This window comes from Corvus brachyrhynchos, unplaced genomic scaffold, assembly GCF_000691975.1.
Source record: "Corvus brachyrhynchos isolate BGI_N302 unplaced genomic scaffold, ASM69197v1 scaffold61, whole genome shotgun sequence".
Lineage (NCBI taxonomy): Eukaryota > Metazoa > Chordata > Aves > Passeriformes > Corvidae > Corvus > Corvus brachyrhynchos.
In genome coordinates, this window is record NW_008236478.1 from 957452 (window position 1) to 976044 (window position 18593).

General features: G+C 47.7%; 1 protein-coding gene across 9 annotated transcripts in view; it reads left to right on the top strand.

Moving 5' to 3' along the window:
- Positions 1 to 18396, top strand: part of PDLIM1 (PDZ and LIM domain 1) — a 43839-nt gene extending 25443 nt beyond the window's left edge. For 3 of the 9 annotated variants that reach the window (XM_017725918.1, XM_008643725.2, XM_017725925.1), the window contains exons 4-8: positions 6919 to 6980; positions 9074 to 9370; positions 13049 to 13203; positions 16082 to 16199; positions 17850 to 18396. In XM_017725918.1, coding sequence (XP_017581407.1) covers positions 6919 to 6980; positions 9074 to 9370; positions 13049 to 13203; positions 16082 to 16199; positions 17850 to 18036 — 819 coding nt within the window. In that variant the 3' untranslated portion in view covers positions 18037 to 18396. The other 6 variants (XM_017725919.1, XM_017725921.1, XM_017725922.1 and 3 more) reach the window with 6 other exon arrangements.
- Positions 18397 to 18593: the final 197 nt, after the last annotated feature.

The window sequence follows — 18593 nt, forward strand, 5'->3', positions numbered from 1 at the left end:
CAGGACTGTCTACAAAAACTTGTCCATCTCCCTGAAGGCTATATACCTCCTTGCAATAAGGCACAAATATTAACATCACACCTTGAGAATGTCATTGAAAATTCTTGGTTTGAGGTGGATAGTTCAGCTCTTCTTAATCACAAGAAGTAAGAGCTTTCAAATATAAGGATTTTTTATTTAATAGAAATAACCTTCAGACAGAGGTTAGCAGCTGGAGGAGCTCTGAGGGTGAATCAGGGTATTTTTAGGATGAGAGAAACAGACCAGCCAATTCTGTCTTCCTTCTTAAAAGTGCCTGTCCTGTGCTCATCCTTTTCCTTGCAGAGTGATGTCATTGTTTCCGTCTTGTGTATTTTATTTCCTTGGATACGAAGCAGGCGGGGGCTATAGAAGCTGGGTGTGTGACTGGCTTGGCCTTTGATAAGGCTGTGCATGTGTGGGCAATGCATGAAGCAATAGGTATATAAAGTAACAACACTGTTTGAGACTGGGAGCTGTGCTGGCATATCGTGACCTGCTGGTTTTGGTTAAAAGGTGTTACTGCATGGGAGTGGAATGTGTCAGGGATGTGGAGAGAGAGGATGTGGGAAGCCAGTCTTGTTGTTTTACACCCCTACAATAACAAAACCCCAAACCCTTCCTAATTTTTAATCAGATTTCAAAGCATTGCAAAAGATCTTTCCATAGCTGAAAAACCCCAAACAATAACAGAGAGAGAGCTGAAAGTAAAGGCACTTCTTAATACTTGTGATTGCAGCTGATGAAACATAGCATGGGGTAGAGTTTGCCGTAAAGATGTCCTCTCCTGAGCTGTTGCTGCGTGTTTGGCACGAGTGGCCTCCCCCAGACACGTCAGCTGGTCTTGAGTACAGCCTTTGCTCCCTGGATGACTTTGCAAAGGCAAGGATGGAGCTGGGGGGGTTTGCCTGCTGGTCTCTGCTCTCCTCCACTGCCCACAGCACCACAGTGCTCTCACTCTCTGGTTTGGTCAGGGGCCCGTTTTCTTAGAGCTGAGTAAACATTTGTACTGAGAAATGTTTAATCTTGTTTCCTTTTGGCATGGCTCTCGAGGTGTGCAGTCCAGCATCGCCTGCCCTGAGCTTCTGGGCTGTGACTTGGGATGCAAAAACATCCCATGTTTCTGAGGCCCCGTGAGGCAGCGAGTTTTGCTGGCTCACTTGGCTGCATGGGGCTGTGGGGGCTTTGCTTTTCCCTGCAGTGTCTGGGTGCTGATTTTTTAAATTGTTTTTTTTAGTTTGGGACATGAGGTCAGAGTGAATCCCCTGACTCCAAGAGCAGGAGCTTTAGGAAATAACTCTGCTGGCCAGTCTCTAAATCACTACTGCACACCTGAAACTAGTTTTTGGCTTCAAGCAGCCCCCTGCTCCATGTTTGACCTCTCTTTCCTCCAGAGATTGAAGAGAGGTCACCTGGGAAGGGGCAGGGGGCAGGCAGGGGAGTGAGGGTGCTGTAGTGTGGTGGCAGCGGGGGAATTAGCCAGCACCTATGAGGGCCCAGCCCAGCTGGATGCCTTCAGGCCATGCTGTGGGGAGAGGAAAACCCCACTTACGGGAGAGGCTGTCTGACCCCTCACATCTTGGTTTAGTTTATTTAGTGAGTACAAAAAGCCTCCAGATTTTTCCTGTTTCTGGTGGTAGTGAGGTCAGTGCAGGCCTTGCACAGGATGGCCTCGGCCACGTCACTGCAGGGTGGAAGGGACCCAAGAACCCACCCTCACCCCAGTCTGCTCCGAGCCTGCTCAAGGGCATAAGGCCATGGAGGTGTCCGGATGGCTTTATGCCACTGGTGCATAGGATGAGTCCCAGCTCAGCTGATAGAGGTGGCTCATCCTGGTCTGGCTGTCTGCTTCACTGACAGCGGGGAATTTCCCTGGAGTCGCATGCCCTGATCAAACAGGTCCAGTTGGTGAGGGGGAAGCCCGTGCCACAAGCCACTGGCTGGCTCCAGACACAGAAGTGACAGCTGATGTAGCTGTGGGGATTTCACAGCCTGGATGTCAGCATCACTGAGGACGGCCTCATATGAGAGGGAGGAAAGGGCCATTGTTTTCCCAGATAACTCCCCATGACGCAGCCTGCAGCTGGTGCAGTAGGAAATGCTGATATGCTTCCTGCCCTGGTACAGGGATGTTTTCCCCATCCTCACAGCATGGCACCTTTGCTGGCAGCTCTGTGCTGGGAGGACAGTGGTGGGACCCCCTTAGCACCCAGCTAGAGTGGCCCTGTTGCAGCTCCTGCAACACACAGCTGTGTCCCATCTGCCCCTGGAGAGGGCTACTGCCACTAACACCAACACCCAGAAAACTCACCTGGCAGAAGATGTGCATATCTGACGTGAAGCTAGGGTCCTACAAACGTTGTTTGTCTTTGGGATTGAAAAATAGCTTTTTCTGTGAGATGGGGACATTTGCAGTGGGAGCATGTGGGGTTGTGCTCCAAAGCCACTTGGAGCTTGTTCTTATAGATGGTGTAGTTTCAGGTAGGGAGGGGTCTGTTGAAGGAATGGCTTCATTTTCAAAGTGAAGCCGGAGTTCGGAATCAGCTGGCAGAGAAGTCTGTGCAGCTGCTAATCTAGTTTAGCTTGGTCTAGTCACTCTGCTGGCTCCTCTGGAAACATAACCCCTGCAAAGGAAGGAGGGGAGCAAGGCTGATGTCCGTGCAGACAAAGCAGTTGAAGTATCATGGTATCAGTTTATAGTGGTAAAATACTGCTCTTGAATATCCTACCTGGTGGCTTGTGAGCTTCCGTACCCCAGCTTCAGACCAAAATAACCACTGCTGGTATCCCTGCTCGCTGCTGACAGGGCTGGTATAAGGGGACTGAGGAAGTGCCACAGCTTGCAGGGAGAGTGAGGCAAGTGCTTCCAGTTCTGCCTGCAGGTGCCAACAGAAGGTATCTCTGAAGAGATCTAACATTGGTCACACTCCTCTGTACTACTCTCAAAGAAAGAGTAGGTCATGTCCTGACTAGATAAGATCATGCCCTTTTAGCTGATTGCCAGTTCTTCCTTTGCAAACAGACCATTGCTTACTGCTCTAGCAGTCTGTGCTCCAGCCAGGGATGCTGTTTAATGCTACTTGCCCCCTTTTCCTTGTGTTGGTCCTGGGATTGCCACAGCCTTAGAGATGCTGCAAACCCTAGGCATCTCAAATGCATAAACCAGGTGCTGTCCCCACATATATGCACAGTACAACTGGGTTTTTGCATTAGCATTTTCCACTTGCCTGTTGGTAGACAGGTTTTTGGGAGTGTCACTTACCTGATTTTTTTCTAGTATTGAGTGAGAGACTATCACATAAACACAACTCCATGATCAGGGGCTTTAACAAAACTGCTGCACAGCACAGGCCCTAGATTGGCAGTTCGGGAAAATCCCTAGATAAATGTATTTGACAGTGAGAACATGTTATCTTTTGATCTTGGGATCATGAAGGCACTTGTTCTTTGCAAATTCCTTCCACAGCTCAAGCAGAAAGAACAGCTTGGCGTAACAGGAAGTGCTGGAGAATTTGGATTGTCCAAATGCCCTTTATACTGTTAGTGCTCTTGTAATACTTGTCTGTAGACACTTGGGTTTTTCACCTTCTGTGCTGTTCTCCAGATGGGATTTTTCTAATCTTCAGACATCAGCTTCTGCACCAATTTCTCTATTTAACTGTTATAAACTCCCTTATAGTCAGTGACCTCTCTACACCTGAGAGCTCCTGAAGATGTCCCAACACTTTGGAAAGCTGGACTTACGGTCTTGGTGTTACTGCACAGCAGAAAACCTACCTGGTGGCCAAAAGTAGGACAAAAGGTCCTATGTGGATTCTGTGCCGGAGTGTGTGGCAGTTCTTGGAGTCAAGGTACTAATGTGATGTCAGTCTCTCTTCTCCATGTAGCTGCCCTATTTTCTCAACACTTGCAGGAAATTAAGGATCCTTGAGGCCTCCATCACTGTTCAAACTAATTTGGGCTTGGCTGACACATTCAAAGATTCAACATGCCCATGTGCATGTTGGCTATGTAATTGAGACACCTTACTTTCTTAGGAAGCCAGAGTTAAAAAAAGCCAAACCAAACTGTAAATTACTTCCCTTTCTCTAATTCTTGGTTAATGCTTAAGTGTTTCCTCAATGCATGTTGTGACATGATTTCAACTTTGAGCCTATTTGACCTAAGAATATAACTTCCTTAGCCTAAACCTTTTGCCTCAGTCTTTCATGAAGCTGACTATTTATGTGCACATCTGTAACCCTCTCCCACTCATGGCCTCTGCATGGTGGTCTAGCATGTGTTTTTAGTGCTGATATAAGATAACTGTTCCCCATGGTTTGATATACAGGCTAAAGTAAATTTTTTTTTTGCTAAAATCCATGGGTTTGCCATGGGAAAGACTATTTTCACAAGTCCTGTTATGTGGTTTGAATGAGATTGCAACAAAGGGAGATTAGCTAATTACTCCAGGGTCTTTTTTCCTTTGGTATGTGGGAAAGCTTCATGGCTAACATCCATACATATTGGCCAGAAAGCCATGGGAGAGCAGCCTTGTCACTCTGCACCTGAACATCTTGATTCAAATGATTTCAAATGACTTGTAATTCATGAGGGCGTTTGGATCCACGCCACTCTTCTCCAAGGCGTCCTATGCTCTGCTTGATGCCATAAATAGCATTTGAATGCCATGAAGTGAGATGACTCCCACCTGTCAGTCTGGGAAGGCTGGCCAGCTGCCTAAGGAAGTCTGGAGACAAAAAAGTGATTTAAAGAAAGATCTGTAGGGGGATTTAAGTCATACTTTTTTCTAATGAGTGTTTATCCTGTAACTATATCAAACAACTGCTGTGAGATGTTCGTAGGGCAGTAAAAGCTCACATCATTGCTGTAGGGAGTCAGTGCCTATATAGAGTAGGAGTGAGAACTAGGTGTGTTAATTAGAGCTGGGACCCATGGGCCCAGCATGCCGAGAAGTGCCCCGTTTCATCCTGTGCCATTGGCTGTTAGCTGTGTATTGAAGCCATGCCCAATCTCTACAGCTGGCTGAAACATTTCAAAAATCATGGTTTGGTGCCATCTCTTAGCCTTCGATATCTCAGCCAGCCCTGTGGCTGTTAGTCCTTTCTTATGCCTGCTCTAGTGAGGCTCCATTATACTTTATCCTTACTTTGGTCAAGCATCTTCTCTGGGGAGAAATAAGCCCTGGATGTTATCTCTGCCATAAGGCTGCTAATTCCCAGCCTACTGAACTGGTGATGGGGCTTAGAAATGTCCTCATTTTTGTTAGCACTGCCTGTGGTTAAGGAGAGTCTTAGCTCGAGTCTTACTTGACTTGGAATTGCCCCTGTTCTTATTAGATTGTAGCCTGTGTTTCTAAGTGTACTCTCCTACTGCTGGAAGCCTCCAGTTTGCAGCAAACCCAGAACATCTGAGTGATATCTTGTACTTCTGACACTGAAGAAGTTGCTAAAAGTTAGCTGTCACTGCCTGTGGACGATCTTTTGTAATAACAATGGTCATCTTCACACCTTTGTTGTGGGAATTTTGTTGGCAATTGAATCTTGGACCCAGACTGGCAGGGAATCTGAATCATTTATTCAAAGGAGTGAGTTGGTTTTATACACCTTTCCAAGGCACAGTATTTCTTTATATGGCATGACCTATCTTGTGTTGCCACATCAGTAACACATTTCCTAAATGTCCTTTTATGGGGTGATCACTCGCTGTTCACTTGTCCGTCAGCTCCCGGCAGACTCCTCTCTGGGGGGGTCTGCCTTGTGACACCTCCTCCCCCCAGGGTCCGGTGGAGACAAGCCTCTGTGTGCCTCCATGTGCTCCTTTGTGCTGCCATGTGCCTCTGCAGGCAGGTTTTATAGCTCACAACCCAGTTTTACCTTATAATTCCCCATAAATTTCTTCTTCAGAAATTCCAAAGTTGTTCATCAAAGACAGCTGTGAACCCCAGTCTTAACTGAAGGAGCAGAGATGCTCCAGAGCCCTTGTAGTAATGACAAATTCCTTCTTTTTGGGTTGTCTTATCTAAAGGAAGCCAGACTTTCAGATGTCATTGAGAAGTGCTCCTCTTTCTGCCTCTCATCTTCACTTTTCCACAGAAATTAACCCTCTCAGGAATTGCAAGGAATGCTTAGAATCTGTAGTCTTGGATGAGAAGGTTGGTCCCGTAGCTTACCATAGGCTTGCAGGAGCTCCCAGGTGTGTGGCACCTTGAGCTAATAGCTCTGGCAGTGTTTCTGAGCTCTTATGTTCCCAGTGTGTCAACTCTGAAATGTCCTGAAGGTCATCCTGAAGCCATCCAGGATAGGCACTCACGACACATGGAGGATGCTCACTTGCTTTGGTGGTCGTGGTCACCTGCTCCTCAGCTGAGACCACACATGAAGGTCACCACTGTAGTGGCTGTGGGGCTGCCCTGTCACATCCACCTGCATGTCTGAGCACCTCTGATTGTTGCCTCTGCTCCTTTGCATGCAGGAAATAAGGCACATAGGAAGTGCACACAATCGGAGTGCAGTGCCCTTCACTGCTGCCACAGCTTCTGCCCCCAGGGTGATCACTGCTCAGTACAACAGCCCGGCAGGCCTCTACTCCTCAGAGAACATCCAGACCTTCAACAGTGCGGTGGAGACAAAAACAGCACCTGGGGCCCTGGAGCCTACCAAGCCGTAAGTACCTCCTTCGCCTCCCCTCCCTCCCTGGGCCTCCAGGGAAAGGCTTCAGGAGACACGAGTTCACTGCGAGGGTACCTGTTTGTTAAACCAAGAAAAGTTCTCTTTCAGGACAAGGGAAGTAGAAGAGGCACGAGCGTGAATGGTGTTCCCAGGGACAGGGTTCGGAGGAGTGGGGAACGTTTCATGAGGTGCAGATATGAAATTAATGCTGTTGTGTTTCTTTGTTTAGCAGAGACCGACGCAGTTTCCGCGTGTGTTGAGCATGACCTACCAGCCCGCTGGTCTGAACAGGTGCCTGATAGCTTGTTACAAGCACTCCCTAAAGTTAGGGTTTTGTGCCAGCTTCACTGCAATGCTGGGCAGGAAAGGCACCAGCTAGTGCAGGAGGCACACCTGTCCCTGTTTTCAGCTGGCCTGGGATTCACAGACAGGCTGAGCCTCAGTTTGGCTGTTTCTGTATTTTATTATCAAACTTTGCTTTTCACAGGAGTTTTGAAACATAGCTGAAACATTCATTGCTGTGTGAGGGGTTTTATGTATGAGATTGGAAAGGGTCCCAACCTTAAAAGGGCCTGTTCATTTTTGTGTTTGCAGCTGAGCCTCACCAAAGACATTATTTTACCCTAGAATTTCAAAGTTCCCCTTTTTTCATTGGAGATAATAAACTAGGAGCTATCTGAAAGCTTTCTGGCTGTGGCTGTAATGGTCAGGTTGCTTAACTGCCCTAAGTCTCTGTATAGCAGTATCAAACTGCTTTGGCTGTTTTTATAATAAAAGCTGGAAGACCAGTGCTTTCGGTAATACTTGGCTAAATTTCTGACTTGTGAATGGGGAAACAAAAGTAACTTCAGCCTCTGCTGTTGCAGGGTACAAAGACCTGGAATTGTGGTTTAACACAAGCCTGGAAACTTTCTCGTGAGTGAAACCTCAAGCTCAATGCAAGCTCCTTGCATTGGCAGCCATGTCTGCAGCATGGTCCTTTCTAGGCAGTTACAGTGCTGCAGCTGGTAGACGAGCTGACAGATTGTTCCTCATTTGCTTCTGGTAGACTCAGCAGCCTCCTTCAGGGTCTGGGCAAAAGCAGAGCAAGGACAAGGAAAATCTGACTTTGCATTAACCTGATGGGACCAGGTTAATGCAGGTCTGGCAGTCAGACACCATCTTTGGTCTAGTCTGGAGTCCCCTCCGTGTGAGAGCACTCCCTGGAAGCCAGGTAGATTTGGCTGGAAAATTGTAGCTGATCCCTTTCCCTTGCTGGGATCAGCAAAGAGGTGGGTTCCTTCTAGGGCTGTGGCTCACTCTGCTCCTCCTAGCAGGAAGGTCCATTGCCAGCCCTGCTCCATCTTGGATACATGGCATCTCTTTCATCTTCTCCTTGCTGAAACACAGCAAGTGGCAAAGGAATGCTGGGGAAACTGTGGATGAGGCCTTTGATGCTAATATGCTTTTGTTTACAGAGTCATCAAAAGCAATTAAATTACTGCTGGTTTTCAGTGGGAGCCAGAGACCTCAGCTTGCCATTAAAAACTCACTGTAGTCTCCCCAGTGCACAAGCACAGGATGTGTAGGTTCTCCCTTCACACACCTTTCCGGCTGCCTTTAAATTCCTGCCCATCTGTTTTGCTGAGTTATTTGGTACATGGCTGACCTTGCTCTGGGTTTACTTGACATTTATCTGCATCCCCATCCTGAACCCTGCAGATACACAGCCTATCTGAACCCAGCACCTGATCCTGCCACTGCACATGGTGACATGACTGGAGACCTAGTCTGTGCTTCATCCTTAGAGGGTGTATGGTGTAAATGCAGGGCTGTAGTACATAAAGAAATAAAGGCAAATATCTCCACTGGATGTGATGTCACAAAGTAGGTGGGGAGGGAGAAGCGCCACTGCTGAGCACATCTGGTTTGGGATGGGAGGTGAGATTTCTCCTCAGTAGGATGCCCAGGCTAGCTTTGAGAAGAGCAGCAGTGAAGGTGGCATTTCTTGTCTGGACAGTGGGACCACAAGTGTGTGCACAGGGAGTTAGCGTATAATGAAACCCCTGCTGCCATTTCTTCATTGCTTTTACAGCCCATGCATTTGCTTATCAGTAGAGTGCTTGATTTTTAGTTTTTGTGTGGACACCCCTGGAGTGTGAGACCAGAGGCACAGCGTTAGCCAGAAGCCTTTAATGTAAAGTTGTGTATTCAGTGGTGTGTCCTTCAGACAGTATTCTGCAGCTGCTTGATGGCTTGAAATATTTGGCTTTGTCCTTCATTAATTTCTTTCTTCTTTCCTTTCTTCCTCCTCTGCATTTTCCCCTCAATTTGGCAATGTAAACCCCAAACAAACCTTAAACAACCCCGCCTCACACTGCCCATGTGGCCGCGTGGGCTGGCAGCCGCCTGTGGCCGGGGGGTGCGATGCAGGCTCCCATCGCCTCCGTGTATGACCCTCTGCAGAGCTCCGAGCCGCGGCGCAGGCACAGCAGCGCCTCCAGCCCCAGCCAGCTCCGAGTGGGGCCCGAGCAGCTGAAGCACGCGGCCCAGGTCTGCCCCAACAGCCCTGTGGAAGTGGAGGTGCCGGGACTCAAAGTGCTGCACGTGCAGTTCAATTCTCCCCTGCAGCTCTATTCGCAGAGCAACATCATGGACACCCTGCAGGGGCAGATCTCTTCTGTTAGCCCTGATTTCCCCAGGTAACCTGCCCACAACCTCTGCAGCCAGCTCAGCACATCTGCTCATCCGCATTTCGGTGTCCACGAGTCCCTCGTCCTCGTCTGTGGCTCATGGCATTGTCCGGTCACAAGAAAACAGCATTTACATTTCACCCTTCCAATGTTAGTGCATGACTCTTCACAAGAGCTTTCTCTGCCTCGTGTCTGTGCCCAACACCGTGGGGAACACCCAAACGTGTTTTTAGCCTGTCAGTATGTCCATTGCCCCCTGCACACCCATACAGCGGGACCTGACAGCAGCTGGTGGCTTTTCTGGAGGAGCTACCTGCAGCAGATGGCTTTGCTAAGGGTAGGAGAGCACTTTATCCTGAAAGCTGGTGTTTTTCCTGCACTTGAAATGGCTTTTGTTGTTTGTGACTGACAGGTGCTGCCAGTCTTTGTTCTTTTGTTTCACTGGCCATGGGTGTGTGCTGAGCTTGTTTCATTTCAGGCTGAAGCAGGTACCCATGGTCTCCATCTCTGGCTGACAGCACTCATGAGTTTGGAGCAGCCTGGCAGGCACCAGGCACATGGAGGGACAGTCTCTGTTCCCACCCCTGCCCACTTGTCTGCAGAGGTTCCTGCAGCACAGGCTACCTCTGCACGAAGGAGTGGAGGATGCTCAACATGCTCTGAGGTCTGTAGACGTGTGGTGAGCCTCAGCATCGCAAGGCCTGGGTCCTGTTTGATGTCTTTGTGGTACTTGGGAACCCCTGGCCCGTGCCTCTAAGTGACAGCCTCTGGGTTTTACAGGGAGGACCTCAGTGTCAGGATGGGTGAAACAGAAAGCACATTTATCTGTCTCACAGGAGGGGTCTAGTCAAGAATGAATTGTGAACCTTCTCCTATGTGACCAAGCAGCTTGCAGGTGTGTGACTTGTGGTCCAGGCACTGGTCAATCCCAGGGCCTCCATGGGACAGAAAAGGACACAGCCAGATTTCATGGCTCCTGGACTGCTCACAGTTCCCTTCTGGGAACCATGTGCTTCAAAGCAGAAAATCTGGTGTCCTCACCCCTGCACCCACACAGCCAAGCTTTGCCATGTGCCAGCAGCCAAGACATAGCGGGAGGCTGAGGATTTACTCCTGCCTTGTTACTCAGTGCAGTTACTTTCTGTAAGTCACTGCTCTGGCTTGTAGTCAGTGCCATGTGTACCAGAAGTGGTCACACTGCCAGCTCTCTGTGCTGGCCTGGAGAGCTGAGAGTGCTCACAATGGAGCCTGAGACACCAGCAATTGTTTCATAGCAAAAGGGAGTGCTCCAAGCACTGGGCCTTCCTGTAGCCTTGAGATCCTTGTAAACTTTGCAAAATGGGCTGGCATAAAATAGTAAAATATCATTAGTAAAAAATAAACTCTGCTTTCTGAAAATTCTGTGTAATGCTATGTCTTTATGGTTTTTATTACCATCTTCTCGGCAATATTTAAGGCTCAGTGATCCAGTGTTAGTCAGTGTTGCAAGTTGCCCATGGTAGCAGCAATGAGATCCAGTAATGTGTGTGTAAGACCCAATAAAAGTAGTTGGGGTTGTTCCCTACAAAGTTTCTACATGAGGGCTCTCGAGTGCATGGTAAAGGACTCCAGTTGCTGGTGATTGCTGCAGATGAAGTACTTGTGTAACAGGAGGTGCCAAAAACCAGCTAGCATACAGAGACTCACCATCTTGCAGATAGAATTTCTGTGCCTGTGGCCTTGCATTTTCAAAAGATACACATGCTTTCTGGTGATGTTTTTTAATTTAAGCAGCATAGCCTTCTGCCCTGAGGTGTTCTACTCCACTGGTACAAATTCAGGTTTGATGCTTTTTACAGTCTTTTGGAAGTCTTGTATGTGCAAGTGTACGTATAGGGTGCATACCTGGGAGGGCTGATCTGTATGTTTCACACTGCCACAATGCATGGTTGAAATGTGATGGCTTTGTTTGACTCTAGTGCTTTTTAAGATGATGTAGCCTTTGCTTTTTGGATGCATGTTATTGAAACATTCTTAGTATGCAATCTGCAATGAAAGGCTTCTTGCATAATGTTTTTATGGGTGGATAGAGCAGTGGAGTATTGAGTTTACATGAGATGAATGTGATGTGGAGCATGGGACATCTTCTGTCTAATAGAAGGCACATAATTATTTTATTTTGGGTTCAGTAACTGAGATGCGGGCTTCAAAGGTTCAACTGCTTGCATGTCTAATGTGCTTCCTGCTCCACTGAAAATTGCTAAAGATGGAAGCATTTTATGAAATTCTTTTTATGGAAATAGCATTTTATAACTCATGTGATGATTTTACTTCTGATGCTTGAAAAGTTTATTATGTAGAGTAACTCCCGGATGACTCAATTGCTCATTGGCATGGAAAGTATGCAGTTGCCTCCTCAAGAAAAAGATTTCCCTCTGCAATTTAGTCTGAACCTCAGGATGTTTATGTACTTTTCATGCAATCACAGAGTGCAGGAATGGTGAAACTGAGTAGACCATTTACAAGACTGCATTATACAATTGAGCCATCAGAGGAGATTTGTCAGCTATTTCATTTTATTGTATATGTTTTACTGCAGCTACAGAACACAAGGCAGGCAGGAACTCCCTGTGTCCTTTAGTCCATCCCTTAGTCCAGCATTTGGCAATTTAAACCATTGATTTAAATAATTCCCACTGTATATTTGTCCAAACTATTTTCAAATCCTTTAGTTTGGAGGTTGCTCACCTGTCCATGATAATCTCCTCTGGTATTTCAGTGTCAATAGACATTGGAAAGCTTTTCCCAAGGGATATTCTAAATATCCTCCTGGAGTTTAAGCCTATCCTCTACGCACTGGATGTGGAGAATATCCTAGGTACTGCCTCCAGACTCTTTTTTTTATGCCCAAAGACCCTTCCAGTGGCACAATGACCCTGCACTGTAAAAAGCTGCCCCTGAAGCACCTTGGGCTCTAAGTCGAGGTGAGGGGTGGCAGCAGCACCTCGGGGCAGCTGCACTGAGGGCTTAGCCTTAGCAGGCAGAAATCTCTGTCCTTGACCTGCTCATTAACCTTAGTGAAGTACTGTAAATGGGCTGTGCCTCAGAGCCTCCACCTATGAAATGGAAATAGTAACACTCACTTGGAAACCAGACTAAATTACTGCCAATCAGGGAATCTTCTAGTTAGATCCTACAGCTGTTACCTTGTGAAGGTGACATTTACAAGCAATTCATAAAGTACTTGCAAAGATTTCTTTTTAATGGAATAAACTTTACTTAGTTTGGGATTCACCGTAGTGTAAGGTAGTTTATGCATGCAGGGAACATGCGTGGATGGCACAGCTACCACGTGGGATTGCCATCCCAGCACATGAATTCTTTATCTTCCTATTAACAGAGCAGTGATTTCCCAGGCAGAAGGTTTTAGTTGCTGGAGTGTATGGTAGTTGTGAAGCAGGGAGAACCCTTGGGCGACCGGCTGGGGGCAATCGGCGAGCAGCTGCTGGCAGTGGCGTGCACAGACAGCCCAGCGTGCCAATCCCAGCCGGAGCACATCCAGCACCTCCACGTTCATGACCTCTTGTCGTGCATGTGCTTTGCACGTTCATTCTTCAGTCATATGATGCATTCTGAAAGGTTTGCTGGAGGGATTGGCTTTAGTTTCATCTGTTTAACAAGTGTATTTATTCTCTTTTCCTTCCTCAGTTTAGATCAGCATAACCAGACTCCAGGCAACATTGCCATAGACAAACAATCTGAGGTTTACAAGATGCTGCAGGAGAATCAAGAGTCAAATGAACCACCCAGACAGTCTGCTTCGTTTCTTGTGTTGCAGGAGATCTTGGAGTCAGAGGAGAAAGGTGAGTACTTACTGCACACCCGATCTGAGTGCACTCTTCTGCTCTGCCATTCTTTGGGCTGAGTAGCATTTAAAACTTTATTTTCCTTTTAGCTGTTGATTGTTCAAGGTAATGTGTAGGTGGTTTCTACAAAAACCTACAGACCCTGTCACTAATTTGATTCCTTAATATTCTCTCACTGATTAGTTTCAGTGTCTCTGGGCCCATATCATTGCTTAATCATTGAGTGCTCCAGAAATAAACCCTTGCAACACTGAGTGATCAAAAAGGAATTTTAAAAGTCACAAAACCTTCTATAGTTTCTGAAGTTTTACCCCCTTTAAAATAATATTCACTGATTAAAGACCATCTTAGATTCAAGACTTTGGATGTTATCACAAGATACTGCTCTTCAGGGAGTTCTAGTGCTTCTGAACTCCATCCCCCTACGCAAGAAAAAGTATCCACTTGTGCAGCTGAATGTAAAAATACAGAAGCTGGGTTAGAGTGAGCAGTTCATAGCTTTTAACCTCTGAAAATTCGCTCTTCTTGGCATTCTTGATCTGACATCTGAACTTGTGCGGTTCAGAGCTATAGACTTAAAGATAAAAAGGCCAATTAACTTACTGGGGGCTAAATAGTGCTCTTTTCTCCCCTTAAATAAAATAAAATAAACAAATGAATGGGAAAAGAATTCCAAGAATGACCTTTTTTTGTCCTTAGGCCAGTTGAGACTGTCTTTTGTGTTATTAGTTTGGCAGTGGTGCATTCAGTTTAATCCAAAAAAAGCCTGGTGCTGAGATACCACAAAGAGAAACAGATCAGCCAAATGCTGGTAGGTCTGAGGGATCTGTAGGGAAAAAAACAGCAAAATGAAGGAAATAAGGAAACAATAGGAAGAAAGAAACCAGGATCGTGGAGTCTTTAATATGCTGTTAAAATACCTACCTGAAAGCATCTTTTAAATATTGAGTGTTTGCAGCTTGCCCTCAGGGTTCAGCTCCTGCATGGAAGGAGTAGCCAGGACTTCTCACGAAGCCAAGGTCCTCCCCTGTGCTTAGTAGTGGTGAAGAAGATAAGAAGCAAAAGCCTCTCTGTTTTATCTTTCTTTGAAGATTTGCAGCATTGTTGGGATTCTCTGGCACAAGGTTTGCCTGTCCTATCACGGGCCGGCTGGGATAGGCTCTGGCATTATTCCACAGTGGGCTGATAATGCCCCATGGCCCAGCCTGTGTGCTCCGGCCAGCATCAAACACACGCTGCTGCGAGTCAGATCGTTCCGTGTGATAAATGGCACATTGGATGGCGGCTTCTCCCAGCCTGGCTCCAGGCAATGGCTTGTGAATGGCAGCTGTGAGCCATCCCCAGCTGGGACAAGGCCCTTGGGGCATCACTGACTGGGCTTCGCTGACTCACACTGGCTGAGAGCCTGGGCCAGACGCAGCGGCCGAGTGTGGGTGTCTGGAAGCACCGCGGCTTGTCTTTTAAGACCGGACCTTGTACTCAAAAGTGGAGTGTTCCACTGGGTGGAACATGCCATGTTTCCTGTGGGTGTTTGATTAAGAGAGATTTTAAAACGTGCTGTCAATGTTGCTGATAAGAGCAAAGTGCTGGTTGAGGCAGAGGGAACGAACAGAAGTCATAGGGAAGAGTCTGAAAATGTGATTGCTGCTGCTTGCTTCCCAGTGAGGGTCACTTGCAGCAGCTCTTGGAGGGCAGGTGCTTCTTGCTGTGTTCGGAGGGTTAGGGAACTTGCACCTCTGGACCAGCATCTGCACGGAGCTGAGTACAAACCTCTGAGCTGAAGGCTGCCCTAAAGGCAAACCAGTGCAGCATCACCTGCCCCACAGCTGAGGTAGGCATTTCCTCCCTTTTCCTTCAGCTCTTCTATCACTGACACTGCCCTGGGCTGTGGTGAGTTCCTGACCTTGCTGGTCACCAGGGCGTGTCTTTGGAGGGTGTTTCTACCGCTTCACTGGGAATGCCCATTGTAAGTGTGCTCTTGGTTTGACACTGGTCAGAAGGGTTTCATCAGTGTCCCTCACAGTCCAAGGTGTTTCTGACAAAATATCATGGGAGTCTCAGCAGCCTTCTTCCCTTGTTAACTGTGGAACCCCTTGGAAAAGTCATATAGGTAAGATTAGTCCCATCATTGGTGTCATTTTGTAAAAGGCTCCTTTTTCCCTGCAGATATTTAAAGGCTTGCCTCATATTCCACATCTAGGATCCACTGCTGGTTTAGGCATCCAGGTCAGCACTCCTGTGAAGACCCTGCAGGAATTCCCTGCCCCAGAGAAGTTGCAATAGGGAGATACCTGGAGCATGCTGTGCAACAGCAGGGGAGTGCAAGGTTATCCCCAGTGTCCCAGGGCTCTGCAAGAAGGAGTTTGTTAACCAGATCTTCCAGGAGTCTTGGGAAAACCAGCTCCACTGTAAAACAGACAGCAGACTGGAAAAGGACTTTGTCAGTCCTCTCTAGCCTGCCAGGACACCCACCTCTTTCTGAGCTCAAATCTGGGAATCAGCTTGACCCTAAGTGTGTGATCAGGACACATCAGGCAGACTCCAGTGCCGCCAAGGCTGGGGCTTTGCTTTGCTTTGTGCATCTGTGCATGTGAGACACATCAGCTGAAGTCTGATGGGCTTTTAAGATGAGCAGATACTCTCATCTGACTGCCCACCAACTCAGGCCCTCACATTTCCAGGGCCAGGTTCAGCTGTGTCCCTCCTCTCCTTCCTCCCCACACATCCCTAAATCCCTGCCCACTTTCTATGCATGAATCCCCACCTCAGAGCTGGGGTTAAAGAATGTCATGCCCCCAGCAGAGCATCTGCTTGGGAGGAACAGCCTCGAGCCACGCATCTCACATGCTCTGAAGCACTCTCCTTCCACCCCCAGGGGACCCTACCAAACCGTCTGGATTTAGGAGCGTCAAAGCCCCTACCACAAAGGTGGCCTCATCGATTGGGAATGCCCAGAAGCTGCCCATGTGCGACAAGTGTGGATCTGGCATTGTGTAAGTAAGCCTGTCCCTGGGGTTGCAGGTGAGCAGCCCATGCCTGTGCCAGGGGCTGAGGTACTGCACCCAAACAACTTCACCTACCCACACCCAGTGCAGCCAGGAGACTCGAGGCACATTTATTCTCACCAGCTTTAATAACGCTAACTTTGCAATTCCCTGCAGTGAGGCAGGAGTTTGCATCTACAGATCTGTATCAGTGGAAACCAGAGCAAGTCCCTGTGAGACAAACCTTGAGGCAGTTGTTGCTGCAGTGTTTTGCTTCTTACCTGAAATCCATTTACAGCATTTGGAAACAAAATGACCTTTCCATTCAGGGCCTGTGTATTTAATGCATTTCCTGTCTCAGTGCTCCCAGGTGTGGCATGGAGACTTGCCTTGGTGGTCAGAGGCGGTGGGGACTGCAGAGCTGCATTCTGGTCCCCACTCTCCTGTAAGACCTTACACCTCCACTGTGTCTATGCAGATGGTTTTTTTGTCTTTATTAAAGTGGGTAAAATCCAACTCCAGCAGACCTGGGGTTTGGGTTTGATAGAGAGCTGCTGCACCCTAAGTGTGACCACATGAGGCACCCGACCCATGTCTTTGAGTTGATCAGTTTTTCAACCTCAAATTCTTCCCTGCAGCCCCCTTAACTTAACAGTTTACTACACAGCAGTCAAGTGGCGGTAGCCAAACCTGCATTGTCATGGCAGAATTCTGATTTCTCAGATGCTGCCCACCACAGGCTATCAGATTGTTGCTGAGACCCAATACACTGTGACTGCATGGTCCTGGCATGCTGGAGCATCTGGACCAGCAGAGATTACAGTAGAGGCAATCCATACCCTGTAAAATATGAATCAGAGACAAACCCTGTAATTATTCTACCAGCTGAGTAGGTCTGGAGAGAAAGCACAAGGCCTTGAATAGCACTCAAAACTAATGAATTACAGAAAATAGAGACGGCTGCTGGAACAAAATAATACTGGAAAATTGTTGTGTTGGGGCTGATGGTAGTTAACAAATTGCTGTGTCATTTTTGTAGTTTTCGTAGTCATCTGTTGGGTTAAGCTGTGAAGTCTTCCAGTAAGAGCTGGCCCACATTTGGCTGGATCTGTTCACTGCAGCTCCCGAGCAGCTGTGTCCGAGATGAAAACCAGGATTTGGTCTCTGTGCTTCTCCCACATGGACCTGGCATATCAGTCACTAGCAAAAAGGGCAGTGCTGGCTGTGCAGCCTTCATCCCTGCAGTTCTCCATTTGTGTTGCCATCCACTTGGTTTGTACCTGGATTTTGCTCCCCCAGATGGTCAAGCTACTGCCTGCCATTTGATCCTGGGCATTTGAATGCTGTTGTGCCATCTGCAGCCACCAGCTAAAGATGCCATCACAGTAATTCTTGCCACCACAGGTGGCTGTCCCTGTGAAACTTATGCAGATCAATGCTGGGAAACTCTTTCTAGAGAAGAGTTGCTATGCCAGCACATGCTGGGCTTCTAAAAGCGCTGTTAACATCTGCCTGACCAGAGGTAGGGCCTGTACTTTGACTCGTCAGGAGCAGAAGAAAACTTCACCTTCAGGACTGGTGTGGGTCTGGGCTGAGCGGGAGGTGGCTGGGGAGAGGGAGACAGTGGTGGGCACTGAGGGGTGCTGGTTCCTTCCCCAGAGGGATGTTTGTGAAGATCCGGGACAAGCAGCGCCATCCTGAGTGCTACGTGTGCAGCGACTGTGGCACCAATCTCAAGCAGAAAGGACACTTCTTTGTGGAAGACCAAATCTACTGCGAGAGGCATGCACGGGAACGGGTGATTCCCCCGGAGGGCTACGAGGTGGTCACCGTCTTCCCAAAGTAAACCATGCTGCTCACAAAGCCAGTGTGGATGGGTTATTCTCTGCTGATTTTCCTTGGAGAGCATTATCCCTACCCCCTGCAGAATCTTGTTTGCAGTAAGGAATGCTAGGCATGGCTTTGAATTTCCTTGTCATTATTAATCTTCCATCTGTTCACATGAGATGTCACTGATGTCACTAATTGTTCAACATTCTTTTAATCCTCTCACTGTTTTTTTTTTTTAATACACAATTTTTTTTTTCCTTCATTGTGGTGTCAATCACACAGGAAAATCAGAGGCCAAAGTCAGATTACAACTTTTCTGTGTTCCAGTTATTTGCCATCTGTTTGCCTTCAATAAATGGGGTGAATCCACAAGGCAGAAGTGTCTGCTTTCTGCTGTTTTCCTTGTGCACTGGATTGGGGATCCCTGGGCAGCAGAAGAGGTGCCCAGTCCATGGCTCTGTTTATCCTGGACAATAGTGGGAAGGATTTAAAAAGTTGAGTCAGACTGGTCCTACTGCCAGCTGAGCTGTGAGCAGCTGCCTGCTGGCACCCAGCAAGCGGCAGCTGAGCACA